General features: G+C 43.8%; 1 protein-coding gene across 3 annotated transcripts in view; it reads right to left on the bottom strand.

Annotated features, from left to right (window-relative positions):
- Positions 1-662: 662 nt before the first annotated feature.
- LOC141272126 (bMERB domain-containing protein 1-like) overlaps positions 663-24,012 on the bottom strand; it is a 30,937-nt gene continuing 7,587 nt past the window's right edge. Inside the window, exons 4-7 of one of the 3 annotated variants that reach the window (XM_073682472.1) lie at positions 20,343-20,416; positions 20,023-20,137; positions 6,988-7,061; positions 663-4,469 (exon numbers count right to left, since the gene is read on the bottom strand). In XM_073682472.1, coding sequence (XP_073538573.1) covers positions 4,396-4,469; positions 6,988-7,061; positions 20,023-20,137; positions 20,343-20,416 — 337 coding nt within the window. In that variant the 3' untranslated portion in view covers positions 663-4,395. Of the gene's footprint in view, positions 4,477-6,987; positions 7,062-20,022; positions 20,138-20,342; positions 20,417-24,012 lie in introns of all 3 variants that reach the window. The other 2 variants (XM_073682470.1, XM_073682471.1) reach the window with 2 other exon arrangements.

Here is a 24,012-nt window from a genome sequence, read left to right as displayed (position 1 = left end):
AATAACCTGTATTAATGAAAAGCTATTTTTAACAGGAATATGCAACTTTGCTTACTTTGGATATTATTTTTTTCCATCTTCTTTTTTTCGTCCATCTTCCTTTTTCTGGAGCATTGTTCCTCCTCTGCATTTTGCTTCATGAATAGAAATATAATCTTTTGCGTAGGGACCTGGTGCTGGGCATCGGACCTCCACCAACTGATATTGATGACCTATCATTAGGATAGGTCACTTTTAGGCCACGTTCACATGTTCAGTATTTGGTCAGTATTTTACTTCAGTATTTGTAAGCCAAAGTCAGGAATGGAACAATCAGTGGAAAAGTATAATAGAAACACATCACCACTTCTGTATTTATCATCCACTCCTGGTTTTGGTTTACAAATACTGATGTAAAGTACGGACCAAATACTGAACGTGTGAATGTGGCCTTAGCGTGAACCTCACTCCAATGTAGAAGTTTCTGGGATTCAATTTACTGCTAGTGAGAAAAGAAGAAATACACAGGCATGTGATTTCCGACAATATCCAGGGGCTTTCCGGAGTGTTCGTATATTTATACCCTTCATGAATATCGCTGTTCCATAAATTTATTTAGGCGTTTCTTACATAAAGGCAAATATCAGAATTCACAGCAGCATAATAAGTACAAGACACTCCATGTGTCCACCCAGCTTAGTCACAACCCTCATCAGATCTTTGTTTTAGTATTCTCATAATCACTACAACAGCCTAAAGAGTGTACTTAACGGCCCCTTTATGGATTGTAAAGCCCGGACGGACGGCAGGTCTCTCGACACGAACTTACAGCCTCATATGTGTCTGTCCAGTTTGGGAGACTCGCCGTCAGTCTGGGCATTGCGATCAGGATACGGACAGCGAAATACGCTCATGTGAACCCGGCCTAACAATGAGATTAGGCACACTCGAAGATATTAAACCCAGTCATTAATATTGTAGTCGCAGACAAGCCATTTTAATTATTCTGAACCCCCCGGATATAAAATCATTCAGGGTCAGTGGAACCCTGGGTGCCAAGAATTAGCCATTTCTATGAATTATATTTCACTTAGCAGTCGCTGAGCCATATAATAGAAGTGTGTGGTTAACCATTGTGAGGATCCCAGCACCCAGACCGGCTCACATTAACATTCTGCACAGATCGCACCGATGAGTCACCCAATCACTAGTACGCGTCCAGACATCTAATTCTTTGTCAGCAGCAGATCAGATTCCTGCACCCCCCGGGAGAATTGAGTTTCCAAGTAAATTATAGCAGATAGCTCTTACCTGCTGCGCCAAGAGCGCATCTGGTCCAGAATAACACGCTTTGTGCCATAAACCTTTTAGATGGACTGGTGTAGGGTGGTCTATAAGTCCAGTAATTGTATGATGACAAGACAGACTGCCTTTCTTGCAGTGATTTAAAGGGGGTGGTCCAGGCTGACATGAAAAGTCTGTAGTCACTTTTTCTGACTCCAGACTGATGGATCTCACAGTTATGAATCTTCTGTACTCTCCGTGGGAGTTCACGTGGCTGTATGAATGTGATTTGAACGTGCCGACTAGACTCCTACGCTTCTCACAATTCTACTGAGAGAAGACAGATGAGACTAGTCGGCACGTGACCGCAAGGATTAGCAAATAATTGGAAGGAGAAATTAGAGTCTCGTGTTTTCAATCAATAGGATGACAATCAGGTAGGAGTGGGGGACCTGTTTTAGTTAAAGAAATGGGGGTGGTCTATGAAAGTGTGATCTTCACAATACAAGTGTATCATGGTACGAACAAAGGAGATTCCTGAAGACCTGAGAAGAAGAGTTGTTTATGCTCATTAAGCTGAAAAAGATGTCCAAACTCTTTACAGAGGGTTTTGTAAACAAACTACAGTCAGGCAGATTGTGTAAAAATGGAGGAAACTTGAGACCATTAATTCACTTTTCATGAGTGGTTGACCAACAAATATCACTTCAAGAGCAAGGTGCAAAATAGTCTGCAAGGTCAAAAAGGAACCAAAGGTAAACTCTAAGCAACCTAAGGCCTCTCTGACATTAGCTAATATTAATGTTCATGAGTCCACAGTAACACATGTTTTTCATGGACCCACTGCACTACGGCCGGGCTTACCCTGAAGGGGCATAACTTAGCAGCTACCTGGTATTCACTGGACCCTCTGATGGTGAGGTCAGGCTTGTGCGGCAGGTAGCTGCCAGGTGCCATTCCAGGGCAGTATCCAGAGCACTACCAGCTGACCCCAAGGATCAGAGATGCTGGTTTGGATTGTGTGCTCCAGCCAGGATAGGACAGCCACTGGTACAGGTTCAGACTGTGCAGTTTCTGGATAGCAGACAGGACGGCCACTGGGACAAGCTCAGATTGTGCAGTTTCAGGATAGCGGACAGGTCATGAATGCAAGCGGGATACAGGTTAAACAAAGCAGGGTCAGATTAAACAAAGCAGACAAGGGAACCTAATGGCAGGCAGGCAAGTATAAACTAACTTTGCACAAACGTTGCTCAGGCACCTCCCAACAGGTGGAGGTGCCTTAAGTAGTAAGTGTCTCCCAGCTATTGGCTGGGGACGCTATAGGAGAGTACGCACTGTCTCTTTAAAAGACAGGAAGAACGAGCGCAAGCCCTAATAGTGCTGCCAGGAGATTTCCCAGACGTGCACAGACCCTGGGGAGTGGGAGCGGAGGCAGGAGACGCGGACGGATGTCTAGGACGGTGAGTAATTCGGCTTCCTTGCTGGGTGGAGGGTGCGGAGGCCCACAAGAACACCGGTGCTACTTTCACAGTCAGGAGGACACTGAACAACAATGGTGTGCATGGCAGGACTGCAAAGAGAAAACCACTCCTCTTCAAAAAGAACATTGCTACCTGTCTAAAGTCTACCAAAGATGACCTGGACAAGTCAGAAGGTTACTGGAATAATGTTTTGAGGATGTATGACATAAAACTAAATCAAAATATAGCTTTTTAGTTTAAATGAGAAGCTTTATGTTTTGAGAAAATAAAACACTGCATAAAAACCTCATACCATCTGTGTCATACAGTGGTGGTAGTATCATGGTTTGGGCCTGTTTTGCTGTACCCCAGCCAGGACATCTGCCATCATTGATGAAACCGTTAATTCTGAATTACACCAGCAAATTATAAAGGCAAGCGTCAGAACATCAGTCCATGAGCTGAATCTCAGAAGAACACGGGTCCATGCAGCAAGACAATGATCCAAAGCCACAAGTCGTTCTACCAAGGAATGGTTAAAGAAGAATAAAGTTAAAGTGTTGGGAAGGTCGAGTCCAGAAATGTTGCTGAAGGACCCAACGTCAGCAGTTCATTGGAGAAAACCCCCAACATAACAGATGAAGCTGTTTTGCATGGAGTAATGGGCTAAAATTCCTCCAAGTCAAAGTGGAGGACAAATCTACAATTACCAGAAAGGTTTAAATGCAGTTATTGCAGGACAAGGAGGTCAGATATTGAAAGCAAAGATTCACATACTTTGCCACTCACAGACATGTGATATTGGATCATTAAAAAAAGTATAATATTTATGAATCATTTGTTTGATTTGTCTTTATCTACGTTTAGGACTTGTGTGAAAATCTGATGTTCTGATGTAGTTTTAGACCAAACCAATTATTCCAGTTCTGTTTGCCTACAGCCACCACAAGGGGGAGCTCACTACATAGTAATGTATACAGCTCCCAGCTGGAGAAATATAAACACTTATTCCCTAAGCTCCCCCTGGTGGTGGTTTCCAACATCACAAGGCCAACATGCACTGTATATACTGTAGATGTACACTTATTTTACAGAAACATATTTTACTTACATAAATTTGACACACTTCATATTTATACACACCTTATAACCAATGAAACATTGGCGCTCGATATAATATAATTTTACATTATAAATTACAGCACAAGAGAACAACAAACCTGAAATACACAGAATACAGTGCAAAGGGGTCAAGGGTCATTCACAGTGGGAAGCTCCGCCTCCCTGACTTTTCTGAAATGAGACCCATAGGAGTCAGAGCTGCAGGGAAGGGTGTCACGTGATCAGTCTTGACTCTCCGTTATAGCTGAAAAGGATTATGATGGAGAGGAGCCTAGAATATAATACACACATATGACGTTTACATAACTGGTGGGGTCTTTTCAGCCCAAAAAGGACCAGTGAGACTTTGTGCACCATCATCTCTGTTATACAGTTTTTAGCATGTATATATATATACAAAAAGGCAAAAACGTGGCCGCTGGTAGTCAGGGGGCCGCAAACGTGCCCGGGCCAATCAGAATAAAGCTCTTGTGGGTGGCCATCTTGAAACGAGCAGTCGGGGGTTACATGATGGAGCAGGTGAATCCACAGCACTCCTTTAGGAGCGTTAACCCCGTTTTGGTGACGTAGGGATTGGAGGTTTGCTGTGAGCGAGAGGTGACCTTGGCAGTCTTTTCCTTCCTGCGGACTGAAGAATGATTATAAATGTACAAATATGGCGTATTAATTATATACACATATATATATATATAATATATATATATATATATATATATATATATATATATATATATATATATATACACACACATACACACACACACATACATACAGTACAGACCAAAAGTTTGGACACACCTTCTTTAAAGATTTTTCTGTATTTTCTTGACTATGAAAATTGTACATTCACACTGAAGGCATCAAAACTATGAATTAACACATGTGGAATTATATACTTAACAAAAAAGTTAATTTCTTAAAGTAATGATGGCCACTCGTTTTTCTTTACTTAGCTGCTTTTTTCTTGCCATAATACAAATTCTAACAGTCTATTCAGTAGGACTATCAGCTGTGTATCCACCAGACTTCTGCACAACACAACTGATGGTCCCAACCCCATTTATAAGGCAAGAAATCCCACTTATTAAACCTGACAGGGCACACCTGTGAAGTGAAAACCATTTCCGGTGACTACCTCTTGAAGCTCATCAAGAGAATGCCAAGAGTGTGCAAAGCTGTCATCAAAGCAAAAGGTGGCTACTTTGAAGAACCTAGAATATAAGACATATTTTCAGTTGTTTCACACTTTTTTGTTAAGTATATAATTCCACATGTGTTAATTCATAGTTTTGATGCCTTCAGTGTGAATGTACAATTTTCATAGTCATGAAAATACAGAAAAATCTTTAAATGAGAAGGTGTGTCCAAACTTTTGGTCTGTACTGTATACATATATATACATACATACACAGTATACAGGTGCATCTCACTAACTTAGAATATCATCAAAAAGTTAATTTATTTCAGTTCTTCAATACAAAAAGTGAAACTCCTATATTATATAGAGTCATTACAAACAGAGCGATCTATTTCAAGTGTTTATTTCTGTTAATGTTGATGATTGTGGCTTACAGCCAATGAAAACACAAAAGTCATTATCTCAGTAAATTAGAATACTTTATAACACCAGCTTGAAAAATGTTTTTAAAATCTGAAATGTTGGCCTACTGAGATGTATGTTCAGTAAATGCACTCAGTACTTGGTCGGGGCTCCTTTTGCATCAATTACTGCATCAATGCGGCGTGGCATGGAGACGCTCAGCCTGCGGCACTGCTGAGGTGTTATGGAAGCCCAGGTTGCTTTGATAGCAGCCTTCAGCTCGTCTGCATTGTTGGGTCTGGTGTCTCTCATCTTCCGCTCGACAATACCCCATAGATTCTCTATGGGGTTAAGGTCAGGCGAGTTTTCTGGCCAATAAAGCACAGTGATACTGTTGCTTGTAAACCAGGTACTGGTACTTTTGGCAGTGTGGACAGGTGCCAAGTCCTGCTGGAGAATGAAATTTCCATCCCCAAAAAGCTTGTTGGCAGAGGGAAGCATGAAGTGCTCTAAAATTTCCTGGTAGACGGCTGCGCTGACTTTGGTCTTGATAAAACACAGTGGACCTACACCAGCAGATGACATGGCTCCACAAACCGTCACTGATTGTGGAAACCTCACACTAGACCTCAAGCAGCTTGGATTGTGGCCTCTCCACTCTTCCTACAGACTCTTGGACCTTGATTTCCAAATGAAATGCAAAATTTACTTCGCATTTACTTAGTGTGTCAATGACTGCCTTCTGGACATCTGTCAAGTCAGCAGTCTTCCCCATAATTGTGGAGCCTACTGAAACAGACTAAGGGACCTTTTTAAACAACTTAGGAAGCCTTTGCAGGTGTTTTTTTGTTAATTATTTCAATTTACTGAGATAATGCCTTTTGTGTTTTCATTGGCTGTAAGCCATAATCATCAACATTAACAGAAATAAAACACTTGAAATAGATCACTCTGTAAGGACTCTATATAATATATGAGTTTCACTTTTTGTACTCCAAAACGGAAATAAATCAAGTTTTTGATGATATTCTAATTTATTGAGATGCATCTGTATTTATAAGCAAAGCATAGGCACTTTATTTGCTGTTTTTCTCCACTGTATTGTGGAAATCCTTTTTTGACGCCATTTGTGAATGTCCTATGTGCAAGCATCTGCTATTTTACAAACATAAAGCACTGGCACTTTACGATAGCGCCTTATTATTCTTATCGGCTGGTGTTTCATGTGCAGATATCAGCTATTTTTGCATGACTATACATACATAAGGCATTGGCATTTTATCATGTGATAGCACCATATTGTCTCGATCGGTGTATTAAATTGCAGGTATTTATCTGCTGCATCATATGTCATTAGTGGTGGTTTTAAGTATATTTATTAGTATTTAATAACATTTGTGTCTTAAGGTTTTTGATTAATTGTTGGTTTTGAGGACTCTAGACCATTTAATGTTTCCTAAATATATATACAGTATACCCCAATCTATATATATATTGTATTCCTCACCCAGACGGAGGATTACTAGTCAAAATGGCTGGCAGGAAATCATGTCACCCTGTCCTCCATTCTGAAATCACTGACCTGCGGCAGACACTCACCTGCTTTCTTCAGGTAACTTTTAGAGAGTTTACTCTGTAGAAATTCAGCCATTTCTTTGTCCTCCTCACGTTCCCTGAGAAAAGAAGAACACTCATTATGATATGTGTACAGCTGGTATAACCTGGGTATCTGTATATAATTGTATATTGTAAGATGGGCGCCGGACAGGTCCTTGAAGGGAGATATGTATCATCGAGGTTGTTAGCTTCAGTGATGTAAGCCCGGGAAAGCATGCTCCAGCACATATAGTGCCGAGAGAGTTAATAGGGCGTATTAGGGCCAGGTTTTAAGAGCAGTCAAAGTAATGGGTGGTATTGGTTGCTCACATATCCCCACCCCAAAGGCGTGATTTGGCAGATAAAATGGAGACCAAGTGTCTCATTCAGTGTCTGTGACTGGAGGTGGTGAGACCTTCAGTGTGTTTGCTAAAGGACATGGACCTGAGCGGGTGAACCCGCAATACTGAATGGACTATTTCTTTTCTGTTTTCACTCTGTGCCAGAAAAAGGCTGACTTTTTGTTTGCTTATGCTGAGCAGTGTATGAAGTTCTAATAAACCAGCCTGGACATTTTAATGGAACCATTTTCCTGTGCCTACCTCAATCGCAGCTGAGTGAGTAAAACCCCGAATCCCGAGTGGCAGTCTGACTGCTGCAGAGATACCACATGTTCTGGGTGAAAGCGACTGCAGGAGCAAAAGCCAACAACATGGAGGACTTGATAAAGCAACTGGTGCAGGATAATCTCCAGCAGCAACAGCTGTGGCAGCAGCAACAGCTGCAGCAGCAGTGGCAACAGCAGCAGCAGACGCAGCAGCAGCACAGGCAGCAGATGGAAGTCTTAGTCGAGGCAATCCGTGGCACTGCAACCGCCCCACCCCCAAGTCGAGGTGATGACTCACACGTGAGAAAGATGGTAAGGAGAGCCTTACAAAAGATTACCCCAGGTGATGACATCGACGCGTTGCTGACCGTTTTTGAAAGGGTGGCGGAACTAAAGAAATTGCCTCCAGAACAGTGGGCAGAGGTTGTTGCACCATATTTAAGAGGATAACTACAGAAGACCTATTATGATCTAGCTTTGCAGGATGCATAAGAGTGCGCCAAGTTGAAAACTGAGATCTTGGCGCACTTAGGAGTGACTGTCAGGGCGCAAAGGGTACACCACTGGGCCCATTGCAGTGACAAACCTCCCTGGTCCCATATGTTCAACCTCCTACACCTGGTCCAAAAATGTTTGCAACCTGAATTTTCCTCCCCAGCACAAATGGTGGAGAGGCTTCCGAGGTTAGTACAATACTGTGTTGCCCAGGAAGATCCCCGTAATGCCGATGACCTGGTGGGCCTAGTGGAAAGGTACTAGGCAATCTAAAGTTCTTTGGGGAAGCAAGGGGTCTTAGCATCTCTGTACTGGGGTTCCCAAATGAGGGGTAACACCCAAAAGAGGGGAACTAGTGCCACACCTGGGGGGCGTCCAAGAGCCCTGGAGGCGTCTGAGTTATTGTCAAAGGCCCCATCTAATAGTGTAATTTGTTGGAGGTGTCATTCCCCAGGTCACATAGCCACCCGTTACCCCATGACCACCAAGCCAATTGACTGCAGCATAGGACGGCGCTGCTCGTATTTTGCATATCCCGCCTGCAGTGCAGTCTCTCAACCGGGCGAGGGACCGCAGGCATGCCCTGTATTAGTGAACGGAGTGCAAATAACTGGTCTGTTGGACTCGGGTAGTTTGGTAACCCTAGTGAGGGCCACAATTCCTCATTGGTTGATTCCTGGGAAGATGGTGGGCGTCTGCTGTATCCATGGAGATGCTAAAGACTACCCTGTGGTCCGAGTGGTCATAGATACAAACTGTGGCACTATGAGGTGGGCATAGTCAAGGACCTTTTACACCCTGTTATAATAAGGCGGGACGTTGCATTGTTTTGGGACTTGTGGGGGAAAGGGAGGATGCCTGGACGACAGCCAGGTCGCTCCTAAAGAAACCTTGTTGCAGGTCGCAGCTGACAGGTTTCCCTTTTGTGTGCTTGTTGGCGATGAGGATGAGGCAGAATCCCTGGAGGCCAACCTCACTGATCTGGAGGTGTCCAGGGGAAACTTTGGAACTGCCCAACTCAGGGATTTAACTCTAAAAGGGGCATTTGATAATGTGTCAGTACTTAATGATGTTGCTCAAGAGCCGGGGGCTGACACCCGATACCCGTATTTTGGTGTGAATGGGGAGTTACTATATCGGGTCACCAAGCTGAGAGGGGAGGTAATCGAGCAGTTACTGGTGCAAGGGCCATACAGATGCAAGGTGTTAGACATGGACCATTCACATGTGTTAGGTGGTCATCTGGGGGTAGAAAAGGCCCAGGAACGGATCCTCCAGAGGTTTTATTGGCCTGGTTGTCACAGAGAAATTGTGAATTCTTGTAGGTCATGTCCCACCTGCCAGCTGACCTCCCTGGTGGCTCACTTCTGTAGCCCCTTAGTGCTGTTGCCTATCATTGAGGTGCCATTTGACCGCATAGCCATGGATCTAGTGGGACCCCTGGTCAAGTCCACCAGAGGGTATCAGTATATCCTGGTGGTACTGGATTATGCTACACGGTATCTGAAGGCCGTACCACTATGAAACTTATTCGTCAAGTGTATAGCCCGGGAATTGGTCCATATCTTTTCTAGAATAGAGTTGCCTAAGGAGATCCTAACGGACCAAGGGACTCCATTTACGTCAAAGGTGATGGAGGTAGTTGTGCAAAACCCTGTAAAATCACACATCTCCGGACCTCAGTCTAACATCCACAGACGGACGGCTTGGTGGAAAGGTTTAATAAAACCTTGAAGGCCATGTTGAAGAAAGTCGTAGAGAAGGATGGCCGAGACTGGGACTCTCTACTGCTGTACCTTCTGTTCTCCATCAGAGAAGTCCCACAGGCCTCTACTGGATTCTCCCCTTTTGAACTGTTATATGGCCGACACCTCCGTGGACTCCTGGACATAGCGAAGGAGACCTGGGAGGCGGAGTCTACACCCTACAGGAGTGTAATCGAACACATGTGGCACATATGCAAGAGAGAATTGCCAAGGTGATGCCCATTGTGAAAGAACATCTCCTCAAAGCACAAGAGACTCAGTCGAGGGTGTACAATAGATCGGCGAGGGTGAGACACTTCAGTGCTGGGGATCAGGTACTGGTACTGGTACCCACAGTGGAAAGCAAATTCCTGGCCAAGTGGCAGGGCCCCTATGAAGTAGTTGAAAAGGTTGGCGAGGTCAACTATAAAGTCCACCAACCAGGGAGAAGGAAGCCCTACCAGGTGTACCACGTCAACCTGATTGAGCCATGGCAAGATAGGAAGCCCGTGGAGACTCCAAGTTTGGTTGCTAAGTCTGAAGCCGATGAGAAAGAGGTCAAGGTGGCAGAGTCGCTGTCATGTGCCCAAAAGCAACAGTGCCAAGAGTTGCTACATCGGAACAGAGACCTGATCTCAGAACTACCGGGTTGTACTTAAATTATAGAGCACAAGGTTCTTATGGAGCCTTATGTCCGGGTAAACTTGAAGCTGTAACGAATTCCCGAAGCCCGCCGAGAGGTGATCTCGAAAGAGGTGAAGTGGATGCTGAGCCTGGGAGTCATTGAGTCCAAGAGTGGCTGGTCCAGTCCCATAGTCTTAGTTTCGAAACCATATGGAGAATGGCGGTTTTGCAATGACTATAAGAAGCTGAATGAGGTCTACAAGTTCGATACGTACCCAATGCCCCGTGTCAATGAATTGATTGAAAGGCTAGGGCCGGCCCGCTACATTACCACCCTTGACCTCACAAAACGGTATTGGCAAATTCCCATGTTCCAAGACGCCAAGGAGAAGACTGCCTTCTCAACACCAGACGGATGCTTCCAGTACACAAGGATGATGTTTGGGTTATAAGGAGTACCAGCCACCTTTCAGAGAGCCATGGACTGGATCCTAACTCCCCACAAGAGGTACGCAGCGGCCTACCTGGATGACATTGTGATGTTCAGCCAGGATTGGAGAAGCCATCTGAGCAAAGTCCAGGCAATACTTGATGCTCTATGGAAGGCAGGGTTTTCCATAAACCCAAAGAAATGTGCCATGGGAATGGAGGAAGCTGAATATTTGGGCTACAGTATATCGTAGGCAGGGGCAAAGTAAAGCCCCAAATCAATAAAGTTGACGCGATCCAGAGTTGGCCACAACCCCTTAAAAAAGACAAAGTCAGCTATGGCTAAGTGATCTCCAGAAGCTGAGACGACCTTCCAGGAACTGAAGCTAGCCCTGTGTAAACAGCCAGTATTGGAGGCACGGAATTTCTCTAAGAAATCTGTGGTCCAGAAGGACACGTCAGATGTTGGGCTGGGCGCTGTCCTATCACAAGAGGTGAACGTGGAAGAGCACCCCATAATGTATCCATGTTGGAAGCTACCATCCTGAATTACTCCATAGTGGAGAAGGAATGTTTGGCCATCAAGTAGGCATTGGACACTAAGGTGCTACCTCTTAGGCAGGAAATTTAGACTAGTATCAGACCATACCCCACTGAGGTGGATGAAAGAGAAGAAGGGGAACAATGCCTGAGTGACCACGTGGTTCCTAGCACTTCAGGAAGAATACCCGGGAAACTGCATAGCAATACTGATGCACTGTCGAGAATCCACTGTTTGATAGCGGAAGGTGCCAAGCCCCCGACTTTGGGCAGAGGTGGTGCATGCAAGATGGCCGCCGGACAGGTCCTTGAGGGGAGATATGTATCATCGAGTTTGGTAGCTCCGGTGATATAAGCCCAGGAAAGCATGCTCCAGCACGTATAGTGCTGTGAGAGTTAATAGGGCGAATTAGGGCTGGGTTTTACGAGCAGTCAAATAATGGTTGGAGTGGCTGCTCACATATCTCCACCCTGTGTGTCTCATTCAGTGTCTGTGACTGGAGGTGTGGAGAACTCCAATGTGTTTGCTAAAGGACACTGACCTGAGCGGACGAACCTCGCTGAATGGACTATTTATTTTCTGTTTTCACTCTGTGCTGGAAAAAGGCTGACTTTTTGTTTACTTCTGCTGAGCGGTTTATGAAGTTCTAATAAACCAGCCTGGACATTTTAACGAAACAGTTTTCCTGTGCCTACCTCAATCGCAGCTGAGTGAGTAAAACCCTACAATATGTACCGCTGGTATAACCTGGGTATCTCCTGTATATAATTACATATGTACAGCTGGTATAACCTGGGTATCTTCTGTATATAATTACATATGTACAGCTGGTAAAACCTGGGCATCTTCTCTATATAATTACATATGTACAGCTGGTATAACCTGGGCATCTTCTGTATATAATTATATATGTACAGCTGGTATAACCTGGGCATCTTCTGTATATAATTATACATGTACAGCTGGTAAAGCCTCGGTATCTTCCGTATATAATTATATACAGTTGAAACCAGAACTTTACATACACTATATAAAAAGACACATATGCATGTTTTTCTCAATATCTCACATGAAATCAGAATAAACCTTTCCCGTTTTAGGTAAATTAGGATTACCATAATTTTTAATATTTGCCAAATGCCAGAATAATGAGAGAGAGAGGATGTTTAAGGCATTTTTATTACTGCAAAGTAAAAAGTTTACATACATTTCATTAGTATTTGGTACTGTTATAGCAGAAGATGAGGTCCCTCAAGTTTAAAGGCCCCATCTATGCTATATAAGTCTGACAGTTACTTTAGGTCAAAACAACAGCTAAATGTTCCTTCCTTGTATCAATAGAGACTAACGTGTCCTTGCTAGTCATCAGAATGTATCTGATTAAATGTTTCAACACGCGCATAAGCATCACGAGAACAGAAACCAGTCTTTGTGTGCTAAATTGTATAATCGGACCATATATGGTAAATCCGTTTCCTGCCTTCAGGGTGTATATAAACCCTATGCTTTGTAATAAAGTTAGAGCTTGTTTGACACATACATCCTGTCCTGTGTCTCATTCTCTCCGATATCGTAATCCAAGGATAGAAGACCCAGAAAGCAGTGACGTCAGCTGGCGCCCGAACAGGGACCTGAGTTAATCTACCCAGGGGTGCTCGACCGGTCCGAGACGTGGGACGAGTGAAGCTCTCTGTTGGTGACATATACAGCGCTGAGGTAAGAATAACTGTTATATTCTACCTAAAGTATATCATTACCTAGAAGAGACTCCCTCACCCCCAAGCGGTCGGCTCCCAGGTAATTCACAGATTGTTGTCTGGCTCAGGTCCCTTTGAACCAGTAGAATCCCCTCAGATAAATGGTCAGTCCTGCCTTCTATCCTTTGGAAAAACTTAAGAATGACAGCATGAATCCGATGATTGTGTTGTGGGTGTGTCTCGGGATCGGTGTTTTTGGTCTGTTTTTCTGGCTGGCATATAAGTCCTGGAAGGCTAGTAGTGGTGTGGTTCAGAAACCTTTGTGGCCCATTGTCTAAGTGACTGAGGAGTCTTCTCTAAGTGAGGAGAACCGAAAGAATGGGGAACCAAAATGCCACAGAAGGCATTACTGCCAAAGACTAAGTAGTACGCAGAGAAGGGAAACAGGCACTGATTGGAATTGACAAAATATTGTGAAAAGCGGAAATGAATGAAAATGGAGAGATGAACGGAGAGAAATGGAAATCCTTCTTTAACTCCTATCATGGATGGCTGAAAGATAAGGGTCTGTTGAAGACAGTGGATGTATGGATGAATGCATGCGCTCATTTTGAAGGAAAGATTGAAGAACTAGGAGACGGATGTTACAGACTGACAAAAACCTGAATGATAGATTTTTCTCCCTGTCTGCCCCCGACATCACCCCCACCCCAGTACCAGAATTCCTAGGAACCCAATTGCTGGGTTTGCCCCAGATGTGGACAGCAGAACCCCTTGACAGTAGACATCTGTGTGGCATGTGGAGGACCGAGACCCCACCCAGCTAGTCTATTCCCAATGAGAACGGTAGTTGTGCCAGGAGCATCGGGAGCAGTAGCAGCAGCAGTAGGGGACGCAGTTGTTCCAGGTCAAGAAACCAGTACAATGTTAATGTATAGACCATGGAGTCCCTCAGAACAATTGGCGTTGATTTCCCAGTTGCGAGATCCGTCCCAGTCCCCGATGGGTTTTGCCAGAATGCAACTAGGTTGGATTTACAAGGGGTAATTAAGGGAAAATTGGCAGATGAAGCCCGCTATGATAGGTTGATAGAGGAGACAAAAAAACAGTATGCCAATAGGACCGGACCCGTAGATGCAGAATATAATGATGCAGCAGCCGGAGTCCTATTCGCAGCTGCGTTGGTAAAGGCATGTAAAGACAGACAGGCAGAGAGGCAGGTTACACTAGAAGACCGGGTTCAAGGTAAGGAAGAAGACCCCAAAGATTACTTTTGGGCATTAAGGAGAACTTGGTCAGAAATGGGATTTATTCCTGAAAATAAGACTAGTGAGAGGGTATTAGCAAGTACTTTCATGAATGGACTAAAGAAGGAGATTGCAGAGAAGGTAAAAGCAAGTAGACCAGACTGGAGATCAGTGAAAGCAGAGGATTTGGCTAGAATAGCCCAGGGGGCACAGCATGACATAGCGCAGGCAAAGAGAGCTGCCAGAGTACACATAGTAGAGACTACCCCTAGAAACAACAGAGACAAAGGACGGACTGCAGGAGGGGGACAGAGACTATGTTACGGATGTAAAAAGCCAGGACATTTTAGAAAGGACTGTAGGACCAACCCGTATCCTAATGCTCCAGCCGACAAAACAACACCCCCATAGGATAAGGGTAGCTTGCACATGAACCCCCTCATCTCCTTACCCCCAACTCCCAGTTGTATAGTGCAGGTGAACCTACCAAGGGGACATGAAATCGATTTCCAAGTAGATACGGGGGCCAACAATTCAGTAATTACGCGAGGTGATTGGCCATACACTGACACTGATTTTTCACATCATGTCATTGCCACCCCCTTCAATTCCCCGTCTGTCCTGCTCCCTGTCACCAAGAGAATTCCCCTGCAAATTCAAGGAGCTACTGTACATAGCCAGCTCATGGTATCGCCCCGAGGCCAATGTAATCTTTTGGGAAATGATGTGTTGTCCCAATTACAAGCACATATTGAATATCATCCCGATGGCACTGTCACCATGACCCCAGGTTTAAAACCAAGTACCCTTTGCAAAATTATGTCGCTAGATATTGCAGGAATAGAAGAGAAAAATGAGTTTCCCCCGATATTGGAGCAGGCTGTACCACATGATTTTTGGGCCTCGGACAAAACAGATGTTGGTAGGTTAAGAGTTCAACCAGTAATGGTGAAATTAAAACCAGGAGCAATCTTACCTCAACAGAGGCAGTATCCCCTTAGCTCGGCTCAGGAGAATGCCATAGCCCAGCAGGTCCAAAAATTACTACACAGGGGAGTCCTAGTCAAAACCCAGTCCCCTTGCAACACTCCCCTGTTCCCAGTAAAGAAAAAGAGCGTGCCAGGACAACCAGGCGCATATAGAATGGTCCATGACCTTTGGTTGGTTAACAAAGCCACAGAACTTCTAACACCAGTTGTGCCCAACCCGCATACTCTCCTGTCACAGATACCTTCTAACTCTCTTTGTTTTTCAGTGGTCGATTTGGCAAATGCATTTTTCAGTGTACCATTGCATCCTGACTGCCAGTACCTGTTTGCTTTCACATTCCAGGGTAGTCAATATACATGGACAGTGTTGCCACAGGGTGCCCAGAACTCCCCCACCATGTACACTGCAAGTCTGCAGGAAATACTGGAAGGATGGTCTGAACCACATATCGTTGTTTTGCAATATGTCGATGACCTGCTCATTTGTGCCCCCTCCAGGAAACAATGTCATAGTGCAACTATATCGCTTATGTTGTTCCTCTATCGCGCTGGCTGCAAGGCGTCGAAAGATAAGCTTCAGTTTTGTAAATCTTCAGTCACCTTTTTAGGACATTGCATTACACCAGGAGCCCGTCATTTAACAAATGCACGCAAACAAGCAGTACAGGCATTCATCGTCCCTAACAATGTTGCAGCCCTCAGAACTTTTCTTGGACTTGTTTCCTATTGCAGACAGTGGATTCATGCCGTCTCTGTTTTGATGCAGCCCCTTTATGACTGTCTTACCCCCTACACCTTTTGTACTAACATCAGAGGCAATAGACTGTTTTTATTCTCTTAAAAAACGTATTTTGGCCGCTCCAGCTTTGGGTACCCCTAATTATGAGCTCCCATTTACTCTGTACCTTCATGAACAAGCTGGACATGCAGCAGGAGTTTTAACTCAAACACACGGTGATAATCAGAGACCTGTTGCCTACTTTAGTGGCAGATTAGATGCGGTAGCCAGAGGTGCACCATCCTGCGTACGTGCTCTGCATGCTGTTGGACTATTACTCCATAAATCCGCAGACATTGTTCTTGACCACCCGCTCACCGTTCTAACACCTCATGATGTCTACACTATATTGAACCAAGTGCAACCCGCTCACCTCTCAGCAGCACGTCATCTCAGGTTACAATGTGCACTGTTAATGCCTCCCAATGTTTCTTTACAGAGGTGTACTACTTTGAACTCAGCAACTTTGTTACCTCTCTCGGATCTAAAGGAGGGGTCAGGTACTGTGCTTTTTAAGGAAGATCCAAGAGAGGATGTTCCTCATGACTGTGTACAAATGATGGCACAAGAAACGGCAGGTTTACCTACTGTATTTGAACACGAATTAGAAAATGCAGATTTTGAATTTTTTGTAGATGGATCCCGTCATCAGGACGATTCGGGTACTTTCCATACTGGATATGCAGTTGTCTCCCTCAATGCAGTAATCAAGGCAGAACCAATGCTCCCACACCAATCGGCTCAAGAGGCCGAACTTAGGGCCCTAACCGAGGCCTGTAAACTAGCAGAAGGTAGTATTGTTAACATTTACACGGATTCTAGGTACGCATTCGGTATAGCGCATGATTTTGGTCCCATATGGAAGTCAAGAGGTTTCCTGACGGCAGCAGGACACCCCATAAAGAATGCTGATGCGGTCCAGAAGTTAATTGATGCACTACAACTACCCAAAAAAGTAGCTGTCATAAAGGTAAGAGCACATACCAGATGCACCGACCAGGTGAGTAGAGGAAACGCGATGGCAGATGCAACAGCAAAAACAGCAGCCTGCAAGCCGCAACAAGGGCCAACAGTACGTCAGTTAAGTGCCCCTAAAAACCCCTTTGTGTCGCAGGACATCTTATCCCAAATGCAGGCTCAGGCTCAAAAGGAGGAGGTTGATAAGTGGTTAAAGGAAGGTGCATGCCTGAATGAAGCAAATGGGGTATGGGGGAAAGGGACACGACGATGCCTTCCAAGGGCACTGTACCCAGCGGCTGCCCAGATGCTACATGGGCCGACACACCAATCTAAAACGGCTGTGATAAGTGTGATGCAGAAACATTGGGTGGCACCAGGATTCTCCACCTGTATTGAACAACTAATAAAAGGGTGCATGATATGTGCTACACATAATCAGGGTAGAGTAGTTAAAACACCACCCAAACACACCCCCAGGCCCCTCTATCCATTCCAGAGACTGCAAATTGATTATATTCAGCTGCCAAAGTCAGGATCATGGGAATATGTGTTGGTCTGTATTGATTTGTTCTCAGGATGGCCAGAGGCTTTCCCGATTGCCAAAGCCACGGCTGCGGCAACCGCAAAGAAACTGCTTGCGGAGGTGGTCTGCAGGTATGGGGTACCAGAGGTAATTGAGAGTGACAGAGGTACACACTTCACGGGTGAAATAATGAATGAAGTCATGTCAGCTCTAGGAATTCAACAAGCATTCCACACCCCATATCACCCACAAAGTAGTGGTAAAGTGGAAAGACTGAATGGGACATTGAAATTAAAAATTCAGAAAGCCATGGCTGAAACAGGAAAACCATGGCCGGATTGTTTACCGCTTGCTCTGTTTTCAGTAAGATATACGCCCAATAAAAAGACTGGACTCTCTCCATATGAGATATTGTTTGGCAACGTACCCAGCCTAGGGTGTTTCTATCCGCAAGCATTAGAAGTGAACAACCATGTGCTAAGTTCCTACGTGAGGGCTTTACACAAAAAGATTAAGCAAATACATGATAAATGTCTTCAGTTCTCTTCCAGATCCAGATCAAGACTCTAGCAGCCATACGCTGCAACGTGGAGACTGGGTGGTTATAAAAAGACACGTGAGGAAAAGCCTAGATCCACGGTTTGACGGACCCTTTCAAGTTCTGCTGACGACAAGCACAGCCGTTAAGCTAGAGGGAAAAGAGGCCTGGATCCACGCGTCCCATTGCAAAAAGATACTAGGAGAACCAGCGGACAAAGAAGGAAGACATTGTTTATACTCACCTGCATCCTTGCGACCACAGGTGCATGGACTACGTTGGGCACTACAGATGGAGGCGACAATAGATTCATTAAACACCATCTTGCTCTAATCGATGGACTAAAGGAGCAAAACCAGACTATTGCTAATTGTTGGATATGTACACATGCCCCTGTGACATCCACTAGCATACCCTTTCTCGCTGTTCCAGTCTCATGGGAAGAGATAAACTTTTGGGTGAACTGTTCAGATACTTGGGCCAATAATGCCACACAGAGATTGTGGAATACCACTGTTGGGATTTCCGTAGTAGGGTGGACAAAATTTCCCTGGTGGCAAGGGAACCTGACGGGTCAAATAATTCCCAGGTTGTATATAGCATTTAAAGGAGGGGAGTGGGTACCTCGTAACAAAACAAAAATTAGACTTTATGATGAGGCCAACCTCAAGAATCAGGATTCCTGGTGGGCAAACACCTTTTCCTTTCTAAATCCCGTTAATTGGTTTAAAGGTATCGGTGGGTGGTTGGCTGGTATAGTGCAAGCTATTTTTCAGGTTTTGCTAATGTGTCTTGCGGTTTATTTGGTTTTTAAGTTTTTTCTAATGTGTATTCAGCGTTGTACTAAAAGAAAATATAGAAATTCATATTGATAAATGAAGGAACAAAAGGACGGAATGTTATAGCAGAAGATGAGGTCCCTCAAGTTTAAAGGCCCCATCTATGCTATATAAGTCTGACAGTTACTTTAGGTCAAAACAACAGCTAAATTTTCCTTCCTTGTATCAATAGAGACTAACGTGTCCTTGCTAGTCATCAGAATGTATCTGATTAAATGTTTCAACACGAGCATAAGCATCACGAGAACAGAAACCAGTCTTTGTGTGCTAAATTGTATAATCGGACCATATATGGTAAATCCGTTTCCTGCCTTCAGGGTGTATATAAACCCTAGGCTTTGTAATAAAGTTAGAGCTTGTTTAACACATACATCCTGTCCTGTGTCTCATTCTCTCCGATATCGTAATCCAAGGATAGAAGACCCAAAAAGCAGTGACGTCAGTACCATTGCCCTTAAACTGAATGACTTGGGTCAAACGTTTGGGATATCCTTCCATAAGCTTCTCACAATAGTTGGTCGGAATTTGGGCCCATTCCTCCTGACAAAACTGGTGTAACTGATCCAGGTTTGTAGGTCGCCTTGCTCGCACCTGCCTTTTCAGCTTTGCCCATACATTTTCAGTAGGATTGAGATCAGGGCTTTGTGATGGCCACTCCAAAACATTGACTTTGTTATCCTTAAGCCACTTCATTGTTGTTTGCACAGATGAACGAGGCACCTTCAGGTATCTTGAAATTGTACCCAAGGATAAACCAGATTTGTGCAAGTCCAAAATTCTCTTCCTGATATCTTGGCTGATTTCTTTAGACTTTCCCATAATGCTACACAAAGAAGCTGGTATAACCTGGGTATCTTCTGTATATAATTGTATACATACAGCTGGTATAAGTTATACATCTTGTATAAAGTGATATGGACCATGCTGGTATAACCCGGGTACATTTTCTGTCATCTAGCAATATAGATCAGACTGGTATTACTTGGCCATTAAGTATTCAGATTTAGGAACAAGGGCGGTACTTACCGTAACCTCTCAAACTCTACGTCATCTACTAGGAAATCCCGGGTCTCCACCAATTTATGGATGCGCTGCAAGAGCTCCTCTTCTTTCTGCCGATCTTCCCGGGTTTTTTCCTTATCTACAAGGAGAAGATAATATATAATATATCTTACTTGGTAATGACTATTTCTACTACTCTGTTTCTATTTCCATATTTTTTTTAATATATAAGTATATGCCGCCTCCTGCAGTGATTGCGGGGGTTGTCATCATATTGGTTGCAGACAAAGGACATCACGAGAGAACTTTCCACTTTTAACAATTATTGACATAATTGTAATTACCGGGTTTGGACACCAGGGTCTGAAGATCTTTCTTGAGCCGAGTAATTTCTTGACACAACTGAAAATCATCCATCCTATAAAAAGAACACAACCCCACCGAAAAAAAACATAGAAAAATTAAAATGACCATGATAAATCCAGAGCTGAGCGCAATTATTATTTTACTTTTATTATATTACATAATTATTTCCCTATTTTACACAGTAGAGGGCGACAAAGAGCACAAGACAAAGCTCTGCCCAGAACAAAGAAGAGCTGAACCCTGTTCTCTACTCTGAAGCAAGATGGGAGAGACATGCAAAACTATAATAGAATAATTTTCCAAAACATATTTTATAAAATAGCTTTTTAATATAATTTAAGAATATTTACTGCAAAATTCACAGTGATATCAACCGTGAATGGAACTGCCCTTTAACCCCTTCACCCCCTGGTCATTGAGTGATTTAAACTTTTTACCTTTCTTAAATTTTTTTTTCTTTCTCCATGGGAGACTAGAAGCTGCGATTGTCTGATCGCTTGGTGTGTAGTAGAAATGCTCACTTGATATAAGCGCCGACCGCTGGGCGGCACTCATAGCATCCCAGTAATGAAAACCACAGGGGTCTCCTGCAGACCCCGAGTTGTCATGCCAAACCATCGGCAACCTGTGGTCATGTGACCTGTGGTTGCCTGTATATTCTGCTGTTTATGTACTTTTATTTTAATCCGACATACGGTTCCAGAGATGTGGGATTTTTTATTTATTGCAAGACACGCCCCAGAGGATCCTGTAAATCACGCCTCTTTGTAAGACCATAAGAATTTGCACTAAAAAAAAAAGAAAAAAAGAGGCCCATATGTCTGAAACTCTATGACGGATTTAAAAACTAACAAACAGAATTCTCAAAGGAGCAGCGGGAATAAAACAAAAACTGTCCACTTCGGGTCTGGTGACAGGTCCACTAGACATAACGGCACCGCTTAAGTGTCTTGGTCTTTCTTCCTGAATCCATGCTTGGCCCATTTGTGCACAGACTGTTTCTTACACCTGTGTCAATCAATAGTCCAGGAGTTGGCTAAATAAAGCTTAACAACCAAAACCTGCCACTCGCCATGAACATAAAATTGTTCTAACCGGTGTAAATGCCGCTGTTCTCCTGAATCCGGCGATGTTTTTCTTTTGTTCCTGCGCCTCTCCATTCCTGAGATATGGCCCTCTCTTCCCTGTATATAAATTTTGTCTTGGTAGTCAAGAGGGCTTGATCAGAGACGATATGAGGACCACGCCCAGTTGGCAAATAAGGGTAGAATTACATACCCTATACATAGGGAAGAGAAGGCCATATCTCAGGAACGGAGAGTCGCAGAAACAAAAGAAAAACATCGCCGGATTCGGGAGAATGGTGGCATTTACGGGAGGTAAAATAATTAAATATTTATGGTCAGTCATCGGACCTATTTGCCCACTGGATTGACCTTGCATGCGGGAGTAAGATGCTGTCAGACACCTGAGGCAACATATCCCATTTCTCTGTTGGTGGGGTGAGGTTGGAAGCCCCTCTTGAATGTCATAGTCACACCAAAGCCTTGAAGACATGGGGAGGGCTCAAAAAATCCCTTTTGCCCATGTTAGAGACCAGTAATATTAAAGACCTTTGGTATCTGGGGGCCCTGTTGGAGATTTTGAATAAGATTTAAATGACGCCATTGTCAGCTGTCCACTTCTGACGATATCCGTGGCTTCAGATGACTTTAAAGTGTGTGGGATCCTCAAAATGGTCAGGACACGCCCAATGGACTCCTAAGCCTTCATTTGCATATGTACTGGAGTTTTTCAAAGTACTTTTTTATTAAGTATAGGGGCGATACAATTGATCAATCGATAAAACGATGGAAATGGTGGTCGAAGCGGCTGAAGGGTTCCCTTTAAGTTGCGTGAATATTAAAATAGGCGTCCAATCCGTCATCCGTTACAAAACTACAATTCCCATCATGGCCTGACAGCTTTATGACAACCGGTCCCGTACAGCCTCCTAATGTGATACGACACCTCATGTCCTCTGCATTGCAGTCACAGTTCCCTTCCTAACAGGCAGCCATTATAAATTGCTGTACACCTGGAAGGGCCCTCGTCTGCAGAGCTGTCGGCGGTACAATTGCGATTTACATGTGTAGTTAGCGGACAGCTAATAGGAGCGGACAGGCCTTCACAGCACTGCTGCATCCTGACTGTTGCTAGGCAACCCATGGAGTAGGGCAGCAGTGACTCATCCTGGTGACTCACACCTGCATCTGCTCCCATCTGAGAAGAAGATGCCCGCTTAACCCCTCGCTGCCAGAATCAGCCGCATTATCACATCTGTAATGTCCGACCAACCCTATAGTATTAGTAATAGAAGGTGGCTCGGCTACAGTCATGTCATGTCATGTCATGTCTGCAAATTCGGGTCTGCTGTTCCTGGTTGTGGCGCTCTGTCACATGTCGCACATCTGCATCTGAAAAAGTAATGCTGCCTGACGGACCGCTATTGACTTAAAATGGGTCCGTTAGGTTCTGCCATAGTGTCCATTATTACAACGGGAAAAATAGTGCTGCATGCTGCCCTATTCTTCCGGTGAATTACAGATTTAACCCCTTAGTACATCCGCCCCGAGGACCAAAAGTGTGGAGAGGGCTTCCTCCACTCACAGTAGATGATGGCTGTGCTACAATGTCGGCATCAGCCTGTAACCGGAGCCGCTAGAGGTGACATCCCATGGCTGCTGTTAACCACTTAGTTGCTGCTATCTATCTCTGATGGAGATAATTAATTGGAACACTAGCCAGTGCACACGCACCAGGTACTGATGGGCTACTGTACATGATCACTGGGTAAGGAAGGGTTACCATGGCAGTCAGAAGCCTAGCCACAGCCTGAGCTTCATAGGAGACCCGTGATTTACACTATATACCGCAATACTGTGTTATTTCAGTATATAGTATAAGTGATCAAAAAGGATTGCAGGTTCCACTCCCCCAAGACACTAAAAAAGTAATAATTAAAAAGTTTATAAAAATTTTAAAAAAATCAAATCACCCCCACTTTTTATCTAGTTAAAAAAAATTCTATATATTTATATTATGGTAAACACTGTTAATAGGAAAAAAATATATAAAACCGGGCCAGAATTAGGTTTTTTTTCAATCACCACACCTTCCTGAATATACTATAAAAAAAGCAATTAAACACGTCTTGTCAAACCCAAAAGGGTATCAAAGAAAATATCAGCTTGTCACATAAAAAAGAGCCCTCGCACAGCTCCATCAATGGAAAAATAAAAACTGTACGGGTTTCATAATATGGCAGCACAAAGTAATTTTATTTATTTTTTTACAAATTTCAGATTTTTTTCATAAATTAAATAATAATAAAAATGTGTATATACAGTATAGACCAAAAGTTTGGACACACCTTCTCATTTAAAGATTTTTCTGTATTTTCATGACTATGAAAATTGTACATTCACACTGAAGGCATCAAAACTATGAATTAACACATGTGGAATTATATACTTAACAAAAAAGTGTGAAACAACTGAAAATATGTCTTATATTCTAGGTTCTTCAAAGTAGCCACCTTTTGCTTTGATGACTGCTTTGCACACTCTTGGCATTCTCTTGATGAGCTTCAAGAGGTAGTCACCGGAA

This window comes from Phyllobates terribilis, unplaced genomic scaffold (assembly GCF_046119375.1).
Source record: "Phyllobates terribilis strain yellow unplaced genomic scaffold, ASM4611937v1 Scaffold_5__5_contigs__length_657084704, whole genome shotgun sequence".
Lineage (NCBI taxonomy): Eukaryota > Metazoa > Chordata > Amphibia > Anura > Dendrobatidae > Phyllobates > Phyllobates terribilis.
The sequence above is the reverse complement of the archived record's forward strand: the minus strand, read 5'-3'. Positions and strand labels throughout refer to the sequence as shown.